The sequence below is a fragment of the Pyrgilauda ruficollis genome, unplaced genomic scaffold, assembly GCF_017590135.1.
Source record: "Pyrgilauda ruficollis isolate IOZ18807 unplaced genomic scaffold, ASM1759013v1 scaffold32, whole genome shotgun sequence".
In the NCBI taxonomy this organism is placed as follows: Eukaryota; Metazoa; Chordata; class Aves; order Passeriformes; family Passeridae; genus Pyrgilauda; species Pyrgilauda ruficollis.
Genome location: NW_024524600.1, coordinates 7298715 through 7312801, shown reverse-complemented (window position 1 = coordinate 7312801; position 14087 = coordinate 7298715). Strand labels below are relative to the sequence as shown.

At 37.2% G+C, this 14087-nt stretch overlaps 1 protein-coding gene across 1 annotated transcript in view; it reads left to right on the top strand.

Annotated features, from left to right (window-relative positions):
• Positions 1–746: 746 nt before the first annotated feature.
• The window catches only part of METTL25 (methyltransferase like 25), a 45339-nt gene continuing 31998 nt past the window's right edge, over positions 747–14087 (top strand). Inside the window, exons 1-3 of the mRNA XM_041474430.1 lie at positions 747–1047; positions 3942–4106; positions 8650–8750. Coding sequence (XP_041330364.1) covers positions 1008–1047; positions 3942–4106; positions 8650–8750 — 306 coding nt within the window. The 5' untranslated portion in view covers positions 747–1007. The remainder of the gene's footprint in view (positions 1048–3941; positions 4107–8649; positions 8751–14087) is intronic.

Here is a 14087-nt window from a genome sequence, read left to right as displayed (position 1 = left end):
GACGCCGTGCTCGAGGCGCTGCGCGCGGCCGGGCCGCTGGCGCGCCCCCTGGCGGCGGGCTCGGGCGGCGCGGCGGCTCCGTGCGGTGAGTGGGGCCGGGTGACGGCCGGGACAGGACGGGACAGGATAGGACAGGACAGGACAGGACGGCGGGACGCGTTCGGACCCGCCCCGCTTCACAGCGGGCGCGGCCGGTGGGAGGTCCGCTGCCGGGGTCGCGGTAGTGCCGCTCCTGACGGTGGTCTCGTGCCGTCTCTTTCATCCTGTTCGTTTGGAAGCGAAACTCCAGCCTGTCAGATTCCTTCACTCTGACTGACCCCTGAAGAACGCAATTAAAATGAAAAAAAACCCAAATCAAACAAAACATACAAGAAACCTCCACGAGTGGAAAGATGTAACAGTTAAAGTTAAAAGAGTGTTGAAACTGGAGATGCGGAGGACAGCTGGAAAAGGCTTAAACACCGCTTTCCGTGTGTCTGTAATAGTCAGTGTGTCTGGCACTGCTGGGAAAGCAGCTGCTTTATTTCTGACGAGATCTATTTAAGAAGCACTTCATATTTTTAGTGATTTTCACGTATCTGCAGAGGAAGCCAGCGAGGCTGCTGTGTTGCTGAAAGTGCTGCGGTCCAAGTAGGAGGGAAACGTACCAGTAATGCTCCTTCAGGCAGGGCACAGAAATGGAGATAAAGCATCTGAAAGCTGTGGTATTTGGGGGGACTGAGCCCAAGCAGAGAGATCATTTTCAAATCCAAGGTGAAGTCTCTGACAAAGCACTTAGCTGAGAAAAGGCAGTGTCGTGCCAGAGCATATGGAGTGTAGATAGCTGTCACATTGCGTTAGCTCTGAAATCCTACGTTAAATGGCACCCGAGGCAGGAAAGCGTGTGCAGTGTAAGAGAAGGCTCCACAGAAAGTAGCATGTGCTTTTTGGCGTAGAAGACAAGCTAAGATAATGATTTGGACTCAGAAAGAGATTGAAGAGCTGTGAATTGCTACATCACTAGCAACATGTCTCTGTTGGAGCTGAAGACCTCTCAAAATATTAACTGTAAGAGTCATTTTTAAAGGGTTGAGTTATTTGGGAAAGATCCCACAGAGTTTATTTGTGCATGGAAAAGACACTGGATTATGAATTACCTTTAAGAGCCAGATGGAAACAAGACAGTGGTCTGGTCAGCCAGCAAAATGTTGGGAAGCAGCAAGGACAGGTTTAATGCTCTTGACAGGTAATGTCAGAGTCAGAACTGATTTAGAGCAGCAGGACATAAAATTGAATGTAAATAGAGGCTGGAACGAAACTAATTATCAGATGCAATCAGTAAAGGAAAATTATTCTGATCTAACCTGTTTCTATGGGAAAGTCCATGATTCAAACACCAAAGTGGTGGCCTGTAGGGTAGCATGAGAATCAGGAAGGCAGAGTATTGTTTTGTAGAATTCAAAATCAGATAATAATTTAATAATCTGCATTCAACATCCATGTTACAGAATCTGATGGAGAAATTACTGTAAAAAAAAGACAATTTATGTCTTTATAAAATTAAGCACATCTTTGGAAAAGTATGAAGCTTTCATGCTGTGGCTAAAATACAATATTTCTTTTTTGGTTTCTGCAGGAATTGTTTCTGCTAATTAAAAACTTAAAAGGAAGAATTGCCCCTTTTTTCTGACTAAAATTATGGTATGCTGTTTAACAGAATGCTCTGCAGGGGACTGGGCATTGATTTGTTGGTTCATGCCTTACTCATTTGGCTGCATGGTATCTGTCCATCCAGTCATATGGTGAAAATACTTTGTAGTAGAATATGAGTTTTTCAGTGAAGATACCTGCAAACAGCTTGTGTGAGTGCATTAGTGCAACTCAATAGCATAGGGATCAGAAAATGACCATTAGAGATCTTGAAACCCAACATAAACAGAAATTACTCTTCCTTGTTCAAAGTCATTTCCTTATTATGACCACGTGAAGGATGGAACCCTTGCTTTGACTTGTACCCTGCAGAAAAATGTAAGATCCCTTTGTAGGTTCAGAAACTGCTTTGAATACAGCAAAAAGCTGACACTTGCCATATTGCATTTTGTTTATCACGTCATTGCTGTAAATCAGACACAGGCACAGACAAATCTGTGTTTAAGGATTTTCATATTTTACTGTAAATTGCTGTTTGTACTGTGATTCCAACTTTGGGGCATATATTTCTTTCCTCTCGAGATTTGTTTGCAAATATATAGATTGACTGGTTTAAAGACAAGCTAGATTTCCTCTTGTAGGCATCCAGAGTAGAAACGTGTCCAAAAACCCAACATTTTTAATATTCATAAATAATGAAAAGTTCACCAACTGCCATTCTGTAGCTTGAAGTTAGGCTCCAGATGCCTTAATGCATTTGGTTCCTGTTTTTTAATTGTCAAGCTGGGACAACAATTTAAGTTTGGTGGGAGCGTTACTACAGGTGATCTTGTATGAGGTTCTGCTGGTTTTGTCATGTTCTTCAACTGATAACCAAGTTAAGGAGTGTTATAGAACATGAGCATTGCTGCACTGGATTTCAGTTAAGTGAGATTTGTAAGAACAGTAATTATATTTTATGTCAGCTGCTGAAAAAGTGAAAGCACATCTATTTTCTTACCCTTCTGTAATAAATCTTACAGAATTGTAAAGCAAAGTTGCCCCTTCTTCCTGAAAGCTGCAGTCTTTGTTTCTCATCTCTGATATCCTGTTACAGTCTTACCTTCATGAAGACTACACTAACTAAAATGTTGTTGAGACAAGGAAGTTGTTTATGGAGAAATGTGGCTTTCTTTATAGATATTTTAGCAGAGAGGAGTAAGAAGTGCTGTGCAGACAATGAAACCATGTTAATTCAGGTCATAGCTTAGACAATATTTATGCTTTCTTAGATACAAAATTTGTTTGCTGGGCTTGCGCCTTTGTAGTGTCATATCATGAAAATGGTTTTACATGGTTTGGGAGTGTTTTCATTGCACTGTAATATATGCATGACTTTAATTGTGATCATGCAAGGAAATTAAGAGTGTTAGAGCTGAGGTCAATCAGAACAGCTGTATCCGCTGTCATGCCAGATTCAGGAAAGTCACTGTGCTGGGTATGTACTTCCTCAAAACCTACCTATGACACAAAATACAAACCAGGAGACTTTTTCCAAATTTTTGTAGCGGTCTGATTGCTGGACTGGTTGCCTTTTGTATATTGAAAATAATTACGAATATATAAAAATTATTATCAAAACTATGTAGAATTCACAAATAGTTTTTGGTGAAATAGAGAGGAATTAGACAATTCAGAACAATCTCGGAATTAATAAATTATTCATACTAATATGTTTCACTTAAAAATACATGCACATTTTGGAAACTCAGTACTAAGCAATACCAAAATGAAGTATTTCATCATGACTCTAACAAAATACGCATTGGAATCTAACTTTGGCCCACACCTGACTGGAAATAAAAATTAATTTAATTCTCCCAGTATTCATCAGTCACAAAGCAGCTTGGAAAGTACGTGAATTGAGTGACTGTGAATCCAAACATTTCATATATTAAGCAGCTGCATTCCTTTACAAAAATCTAGCAGCATATATTGGCGGGTTGGGCTGACTGGGACATGTGTAATGAGCAAGGCTGTAAACAGAAGAGAGGTGATAATGTTGACTGAATTAGCTTGTCAGTTATACTGAAGTAGGTCTGCTGAAACAACAGATTTTGTCACATTTACACTGGTTCAACTAAGAGCAAAATTTGACCTCGGTCCTGGAGGGGGAATACAGCTGAAGAAAAATAATGAGTTTTCCCACTTAAGGAAGCAAGATAAATGGCCAGTTGTGTGTGATACTAAGTATTTATTACCTGTAGTTCTCTGTCAGCAGTATTAGAGAGCTGTTAAGCACTGCTTACAAAAATCTTTTCTTTTGTGTGCAGATGATGACATCTTTTCCAGTGCATTTTGTGAAAACTCTGAGAAGCTTATCAATGTACATTTGTTTGCCCTGGCTGCTAAGTATTATTCTTTGTCCAACCTTGGAGTGTGCACCCCATTAGAAGATGTGCTTGAAGCACTGAAAAGAGACAGTGAAGGAGCAACAGGTATATTTGCATTTGTATTTTAATGTTTACTTATTCACTATAGGACTATAAAAGAGTTTTGGTTTTGGAGGGTAGTTTGTTGTTTGGGGATTTTTTCCTATATGATCCTCACTTCCATTTTCATTTATTCTTGGATAGTTTCATTATTGTCTTTGCTTACAAAACGGATTATCTTGCTAAAATTTGAGCATTTGGTTTCTATAGACCCATCATGGGATTCAGTTTTAAAGGGGATGGGACAGAGAGGTGGGCACACTGCTATATGTGATACCTTGTTAATTCTTTTTTTTTTGTCTTGTGCCCAACTGGCAAGAATCATAGTTGCTACTCATGCTTTTCTTAGAAGTATCACCCTAAAATATGGCAAATATATGATGTCTTAGTAAAAAAAGATTTTATTAATTCTGTATTTTTGGGACTAATACCAATTATATGTGATAAAAGAAGAGTAATTTCATTTTCTGTAGTTAAAGAAATTGAATTAAAACACTCTTAAAGTGGCATCAAGTTGGACACTGGGAATCTTAGCCCGAATGTAATTTTTGAATCAGATGATAAACTGACATTCATCCTTACTTGGACTGCTGTCATTTTCACTGCAAATGTTCTATTCATGGAGTCCTCAGCCTCACTATATTTTGAAATTTCTCATTAGTTTTTAAGAGACAGACTGAGCAGCTCTCTGCCTTTGCCTTCTAATGCCTTTTATCTCTGGGATGCATTAAAACTCCTGACATTTCTTATCCTAAGTGATAGCACCATTATACAAATGTTGTGCATCTCTCCCATTTTCTACAGTGATCTCTCCAATTTTGCCATTTTTCATGGTTGGCTCCTCAGGTTGTTTTAGAAGTACTAGAATGCCATTACTGAGATACTCCTAATGATTTGTAGTGCACTCCTCTTACTTTTTGGCTTCTCTCCCTATGCCCTTAGTGCATCAGAAACCCTTTTTTCTTCCTTGACAACTGTATGCTGCTTTTCTTTCCCACTAGCTTTTTAGCTATTTTCATTTTTACTATGTCTCATTCCCCGTGTTCCTCTTAATTTTCTGTAATTCTCTTCTTATACTTTTTGTACTTGAGTTCATACCTGGATTCACTTTCTTAGCCAAAACTTTGAGGATTCTTTCATCTTCTTGTCATGCAGAATGGAGCATCAGGAATAAGGCAGTTGCTAAATATTTTGTTTTCTGTGTGGCAGGAGTGATGCTTGGTTGGGTAGCTGGGGCCTGGGTTTGTATTTTTGCAGTACTTCTCAACTGTACTTCTTGGGAAATATAAAATGTGTTCCAAATGTGTACAATAGAATTATAATTCAGAACCTTTGTGCTGAATTGGCAGTAAATATCGGTTACATTAACTTAATTGAAGTTCCTGGTAATCATTTGGCAGAGGCAAAATACCAATTTATGGATTCAGTGTGCCAGTTGTCAAATGAAAGTTGTGATCTTTGAGCTATTTTAGATATTTTGAACTAATTTCTACATTGCAGAAGATATGTTTGTTCCCTGACATGCTAAAGCTTGCAAGTTGAAAGAAATATAAGTCCGGCAACTTTATGAGTGTTGCTTGTATTCTGAGAAATATGCATCAGGATAATTCCATTCATGTTTCAGATGTTTTGAGTAAGTTTTCTTCTTCTAAGACAATCAGACTTTTGAGCTTATTCCCACAGTTTGCATTCTTATGTAGTTCTCTATCTTCTTTGCAATCTTAATGTAGCTATGTTGCTGTCCTTCCTGGGAATAACTGGGAAGCACATTTTAAGAATGTTGTGGACACAGCTAGTCAGAATGGGGTTCTGAGTCTGAAGGGTGTTCCCTTTGCTTTGTAACCACCCAGAAGTGAGGGTTGCATTGAGAGTGCTCCATCTTTGCAGTGTGTTTATGGCCAAAGTAATAATCATGCCATGCAGTGAATACTAATGAATCCATCTTTAAATTCCGTGTGCTGGAATATCACTCTCCTCAGAAGGGTTTTTTTGAGTACATGGTCAGTCCAGTTCCTGACTCTGGATCACAGAGTTAAATCACCCTAGTAAACTTCTGTATAGATGGTGTTGTGTGGTGTGGACTATGGATTTATACTTCTCTATCTGCTGTATCTGAATTTCCACGTCTCTGGGATATAAAACCGCTGCACCCTGCCATAGGAGATTTTAAAAACATCTGTGTAAGCTGTATATAAAAAACAGTCTCTCCTCAATTTGCTGAGCTTCACAACTAAAGATGTAGCTGTAAATGACACTACCGAGTTAAAGCAGTTCTTCAAATGGAATACAGGTACTCATGCTAGGGATTCCCAATGGAAATAAGCAACATTTCATTACCAACTAAAACTGGTAACATGAAGCTTTCTGTTACTCTATCATATCCAAGCTGCTTCTGTAAAGTATTTGAAACCACACTATCTTTTTTTCATCACAAAGGGAGATGGTTCTCTAAATTTCTGATGTTTCTTGAGATTAGTATTTGTTCTGTCTGCATCAGTTGTACATAATAAGGAAATGTACATGTACAATTATTTGTTTCAAGAAAGTAATTTTGTGATAGCAGAAAGAATTTACACAGTTTGAGTCAAGCTACTGTTTTTTTTTTTAATTCAAATTTTCAGTTGTCTGGGACAGTCACAGATAAATTTGTTTGCATTAGTTTGTAATGTCTGCTTGTTTTTCAGAATAATATAAAAACCTATCAGAATTTTGCATAAAAAGCAGGAAAAATAAAATTTATTTTATTGTAATTTTCTCCAAAAAGTATTATTTTCCCTGAGCTGAAATATAAACAGCGTGTTATCCTGCAGAAAGCAGGGAAAGAAGTAAAAAAATGCTTAAGAAGCTTTTGTAGCTATGGTGATATATAAACTATATCTATAGCTATAAACAAATTGTGCCTTTTCTGTCTGGAACCTCAGCTCTTGTAAGTTAGGTAATTGTTCTGGATTTCTACCATGTCTGAAATGCTTAATTTGGATTAAGTACTCTCTGACATAGTACTTCACCTAGCATTACCCCATTCAGTCTTTTGAGTTCATAACAGAGAAAAGAGTAAAGGTGCAGTATGTGGTCATCCTCCAAAGTGACAGTGCTGCTTTGGAGAAAAAACAAGTTTTATTTCTGTCGAGAAGTTAAATGTCTGTTTCTTCTCCTTCCAATTCTGCTTCTTTTTCTGATGAGCCTATCCAGACACAAAAATGTTCAAACATAAACAAAAAGAGAGACTTTTTTTCTTTTTAAATTTTTTTTCCTGTCTGTTTTTCTTTAACCTGATATGCTTACAAATTATGAGCTTTTTAGGATGCTATATAGACCTTAACAATTTTAAAGTTAAGGAAATTCTTCAATGAGATGACAAACACTTGTTTCTGCTATTTGTATTGTTTAAGTCTTTTAGTCTATTTTTCCTTTTGTCAGTTCATAGAGTCTATATTAGATTTTAAGTATTGTCATAACAGTTTATTATCAAAACCCCAGATGTTTAAGAAATACAGATCCCTTGGGGTTTGGGAAAAATAGAGAAAACACTGGGTTTCTTATGAGCTCAGTTCAATTCCCCACTCTCTTTTAAAGAAGTAACACACTTGGCTCTGCTCCCAGCATGATCTGATCAAGAAATGAACATGGTTTTTGCCTAATGATCAGTTTCTGGACAGATGAATACATACTGTGCATGAAGCAGAAAATGGGAAAGTATATTAATCTGCCTAGTCATGTAGAAAAGTCCTGTTTTCTAGGAGCATGCTCATCAGTAATGATCCAGTTTCTTCTACCATCACTCAGACTTACCATCAATTTAACTAGATCCAAGTGTACTGCAGCATTGGATCCCTAAGAGAAACGTGGGTGTTTCCCAGGGGAGTGACTTCTGAGCTCTTGCTTTGGCTGGGTGGCACAGAGGTTAGCAAGTGAGTGCTTGGTGTTCTCCACAAACAGTTAACCCATTATGGAGGTTGACTCCATCTCATTAGCACACTCTCCAGCTACACTGAAATGAGTGATTTTCTGCCATAAAGGTGTAACAGTTCTATAACCAATCCATAGGGTAAATAAAGAAAAGGAAAGTTCATCTTCCTCTGAATTTTCCCAGGATCGCTCATAGCTTTTAGTAGAGGTATCTCCCTCTTGATACTGTCAGCAAATCTGCAGCATTAACAAGCTGTACAATGTGATTATTTATTGTCCCTGTCCTTATATTTCATTTATGGAAAGGTAAATGTGATAAATGAGACAAAAAGAAATATTTTTCAATAAAAAGGAAGAAATAGTACAGTTTTATAGTCGTAGCCATTGTCTAATATCTGGTCAGGTATTAAATATGCTATATCTTAAAGAAACTGCGTTTTACAGGGTTTTGAATGTTGCTAATTCAGCCATAGTTCAGAAGTTTACTCTTGTAATCATATAATGAGTTTTTAATTAAAAATTACTACCCTGAAAATATATAAACTGTGAAGTATATATTAGCTTTTTTTTCCTGATTGATCACAAATCCTTATTATTACAGGTTGTGGTAATGTGTATTTATTTTCCTAATCTGATACAGGTATCAAACCAGATGAGTTTATGAATAATAAGAAATCACATGAAGTGCAGGTGATGTCAGAGCTGGTACACAGCATAGCAAATTATTGTGGGATAAAGCAGGTAAGAAAGCGTTTCTTATTTTGTGTTACCAGGTACCTTCTGAGTTATTCTCCTTGTTGTCTGCAAATACATCACTTTGATATTCTGTCACTGCTGTTCTTATTTTTCCTGTACATAATTGGAGCTAAAGAAGAGCTATCGGGATCAAACTGAAGGAAAATTTTGTTTACAGATTTATTGTTCCAAAGGAACTGCCTTTCAGTGACTCATAATCACTCATGAGTAATTTTAAAAAGTTATGATCATCCTCTGTGTGTTGAGCAGCTAAAAACTGTTCTGCTTTTTGGACCAGTACTGTCTTGTTTGTCAGTATTATATTGCTGGCAGGTTTGCACATGTCTCAGTAGGAGAGCTGCCTTGTGTCGTGCACACAAGCATGTCACACAGAGACCAAGGCAGAATATCTTGAGAAATTTTGAAAGCTCTTCTTATTCTGATGCAAGATTTAAATAATTTCCTGTTTTTTAATGCTATTCAGCTTTGTTTAACATGGATTGAGATCTATAAATTGGAAATCTAGTTATGGTGTTTTTAGTTTGAAAAGAGACCAAATTAAGCAGAGATTTATGTAAGAGTGCGTATGAAATACATTTGGTAGAACATGTATGAGGCCTGGACACCCAACACCATTATCACCAAGCAATTACTTTGTGAGTTGGCTCTTTCATACATCAGATGCTAGGTTTGTCTTTGGGCGGTGAAGAATTGCAGGATTCCTTTCTCAAATTTGATTGTAATTTAAAACTTTTTTTTGTATACATTTTATCATGATTGTACAGTGCACTGTTTCAGTAAAACCTTCTAGAGGTTTATTTATGTATCTGTGGACAAAACATAAGCACCCCAGCAATATGACATTTTTGAGTAGTATGTTCACATTTTGTTAGACAAAATGCACCAATACCATTTCCTCAGTTTACATACACATGCTTTTTTGTAAGCTTTTTCAGTGTTAAAGCTTATGTTAGGTTCCATACCTTAGGCCTGTGTTGTGGTAAGGCTAAATTTTTCAGGTGAGCTGAGTTTATTTATTCATTTTAATCTCTCTAATGCTGGTAACTGTCCAATGTAGCTTCATCCTTGCTTTAAACTGGAGGTGACATGGGGCTCTCAACAGACATTTGATTCCTTTCTACATCTGAGCTGCACTTGCTTTCCATGCAAGGGGCTGTAACTGTAAATGGAGACTTATTTCATTCAGGCTAATATTCATTCCCACAAAGATGTGTGGAGAACAAACTATATTTGTTTAAAACCAAAGGTTAATAAGGTATTTGCCCAGATTTTATGGTATTTTCTCTGAGTATTCTTTTATGTAAGTGAATATGTCTAAGTATAGTTTAAAATTAATGTACCTGCAGCATCCCAAGTTGCTGTTGCTCCCATCGCAGGGAAAGCCCCAAAACTTGGATTCAGCTCTGAATTGCTGAAGCTGAACTTTGGTTAGAGGTTATTTGGCTCAGACTGAGTTTAATTTAGATAAGTAAATGATGCTGTACTCTTGCTAGATTTGGGTGAGGCCTTTGTGGCATCCTTTGAAACAGAGATCAAAATTCTCAGTCCTGACCATCTGTTTCATGAGGAACAGCTGATGAAGACAAAGTTTTAAGCAGTGTTCTTACAACTGGGATTGTCAAGTAAACAGAGAGCTTTAATTAAGGCCAAACATTGCTGGGTGAGACACAATCAGTTTGTGAGCACCTGCGATCACTTACAGCGGTGGAAGGCGGGCTCCCAGCCACAGTGATGAGCGTGGTGCCCTCCACAGCCCCAGCGTGGGTGTGCTCTCTACAGAACAGAAATACACCAGCAGCACATTTGTGAATGTCTTGTATTCTCTCATGAGCATGGTTTTTTGCCTTGTTTACCTTTTGTTTCAAGCAAATATTAGTTGTTAAGTCCTTTCATGTACTGAAAAAGCTGTAGGAGGGTGTAGTTTGCTTACAGTGCAATAGTAAGTGGTCTCTGCATTTGCTGGAAAGTGGTGTTTCGTATTGCGTTTTCATTTAGATTTAAATAGTCCCTGTGAGATTCAGGAATGAAAGGAAAGCAAAAACCCTGTTCAGAAAGTAAAAAAGCCATCTTTGTAACTTAACCAAAGTTTTGAGGTAGCTGGTTACTAGTAAAATCACAATCCACTCCTTACTAAGTATCTATCAATATGCTGCAATTTCATCCAGGGATTAATACTTTTATCAGGTAGCTTGGAATATCTCTATACATGGGATTATTTTCTGTTAACTTTTTAAAAAAAATTATGACATTAAATGAAAGATATTATTGCAATGTATCACTAAATATGAAATGCTGACTATAATTTTTTTCCATTTTAGTCATACACTGTAACAGCATTTGTGCAAAGTTACAAATACCTAATATATGAACAGAGCTTTCCTGTTACTTTGGAAAATAAAAAAAGAAAAGCCTCCTTCTCAGTCTTCAAAAATGAAGACTTTTGTTTTTGTTTTCTTTCAACTTAAAAAAAAAGCAGCAATTATAAATTTTTAGGAGTTTTTCCTTATTGATTTTTTTCCATCCTTCTTGCAAACAAAATATATGTAGCATTTAATTAAAAAATCTAGAGCCATGAAAACACAACACATGTTTTACAACAGCACATGTCCTCAGGGTGTTTCTTTCAGATATTACAGATCACTGAGAGTTTGAAAAATGCCGTCCATTTCACCTCCATACCCACGTTGTATGATGGGTGGTAGAGGATATTGCTCTCTGTTGGTATTTTATAATGTACAATAGTAAATAGTTAAATAAGAATAAAAGCAAAAATGTTATTACCACTGTAATCACTTCTAGGTTTATTATTTTAATTCAAACATTAAAGCAAAATAACTAAAGGGCTTTTTTTTTCCAGTAGTTTGCTGACCATTTTAAGCACTGTTGCTATCATATAAGTGGAACTGGTTTTTTTTTAAAGAAGTTCTTGATTAAACTCTGAAAAGAAGCCAGTGTTGACTCCTCTTTGCTTAAGTGCACATTTGATTTATTTAATGTATTGGTCAAAGTTTTCCTTGGAAATTACAGCATGTGCAGCAAGACTTGGAGTGTATAATGTAAGGATGATATAATTCTGCATTCAGCATCCATTACATTTGTGATTTGGTGCTGGGAAATGTTGGAATGCTTGATTGTGCCAGAAACTGTGTTTGAACATAGGACCCAACTCACTGTGGACAAGACCTTTGGAGTATATTATATCATGGAAATTTCATTTTAAAAGTTCACGCTTGACAGATATGCTGTGGATTGCTTATTAGCTTTCCCTATGTAATCAATGGAAGGTAAAGCAGGGAATAATTTAATTCAGTTTATTTGTTTAGTGCAAGATCATTGCTTGCTATTTTTAGTCACCTTTTCGTTTTGTTTCTAAATCCCAGTGCTAATTTAACAATGTGTTACTATTTTTTATTTACTTGAGAAACTTTCCCCAAGCTGCAGCTGGTCTCTACAGCCACCAGGGATCACACGTAGGAACTATTCACTCCCCCTCTTAGGTAACAAAAAGCTGCTTTTTACTGAAAAAATTCAGAACTTGAAGTGGAGGTGTGCATATTCTACATAATTATAATATCTGTTAAATAAAAGGGTGGGTAAAATTATTCTTTCAATACTTCCCTTTCATTTTAAATTACAGAAACAAGGAATGGGTCAGGTTGCAAGGAACCACAGTGAGTCACCTGGTCCAACCTCCGTGTTCAAGCAGGGTCATCCTAGAGTACATGGAACAGGACAGTGTCCAGATTATTCCTTAATGTCTTAATATTCCAGTGCTCAGTCACCTGCAAAGTAAAGTTCTTCCTAATAAATAAATAAATAAATTCCTAATGAATAAAGTTCAGGTGGAACTTCCTTGTGCCTCTGTTTCCACCCGTTGCCTCTTGTCCTATTGCTTGGCACCACCGAGAAGAGCCTGGAAACCTCCTCTTAACACCCTCCCTTCACATACTCCCTTCACATATACTGTCAGTTGTCTCCTTTCAAGGCTGCACAGGCCCAGCTCCCTCAGCCTTTCCTCATAAGAGAGGTGCTCCAGTCCCCTCGTGATCTTTGTTGCCCACTGCTTGACGTGCTCCAGGAGCTCCATGTCTCTCCTCTCCTGAGGTGCCCAGAACCAGGCACAACACTCCAGGTGTGGCCTCAGTATGGCTCAGTAGATCACAATATTGGTGATAAATGCGACAAATAAATGACATTTCAAAAAGTATGCTTAAGTTATATAAATTCTATTTCACTAAATTAATTCCTGTGCAGAATTATTTCAAAAAATGTTGTGGTTGTAGCTTGCCTAGATTGCAAATATTCATCAATATCACATGATGACTACCCATGAGAATGCCATGTACTAGCTGAGTAAACAATTTGTACCTAATAGTATTCTCCACTGTTTTCCATCGTCCTTAGTGACACTGGCTTGAATTTTTCTTTCTAATTCCATGGCTGTCCAAATATTTTTTTATCAATAAATCATTCTTTCTCATTGAGTAAGAATATTGCTGTATTAAATATTTTTACCTGGTAAAAAACTATGCAGTTGAATTTAAGATGCATCAATGTAGTGTGTGCTGCAATTTCGGTTTAGCAGTATCAGTTTAAGCTTTCTTATGAACATGTGACAGACCAAGAACTAAACATAGATGTTCTTGAATAAAACACTTCCAGGAGCTTCTACAAAGAAGTCATTATATCTAGTCAATATTATTTTTGGTAGATAACTGGACAGAAGTGAACATTATAATTTCCTTTCCTTTGAGAAGTCTCACTCTGCCAATTCTTGTAAAATACTGTGTTATGTATTTATTACATATTAAAACATACATTATATAAAGCTGTGATTATGTACTGAAAGGTCTCAGGTTACTCTTGTTTCTGCTAATACTTTGTAAGGATATTTCCTTCCTGAGTTACATCAGTCACTAAACTAGCACATGGTATCAGCTATGACACAAATTAAACTGGTACCTATCACTCCTTCCTCTAGAATGGGCAGTGGAAAGTAATGTGGCTTATGAGTCCCATTGTTTATTAGAAAAGCATCCTCATGTTGAACAAAGCTGTATGGATTGTTTTCACAGAATGGGAAAGCAGAATAAACAAGCATTCTGACCTAAAAGAGTATCAATATCACCCATCTTTAGGTCAGATCTGAAGGGATTAAATTAAGCACTGAAACCGAAGATGCTTTTTGCTGTGCACCCACTGGTTGTAGGCTCCTCAGTGTGGGAATTAGGTGCCTAAAGCTGAATACTGTGAACTGTTTATTTGCTAACTCTGACCCAGTTTAGCAAGGGCAGGTGGAATTGCTGGTGGTTTATAGTTTGG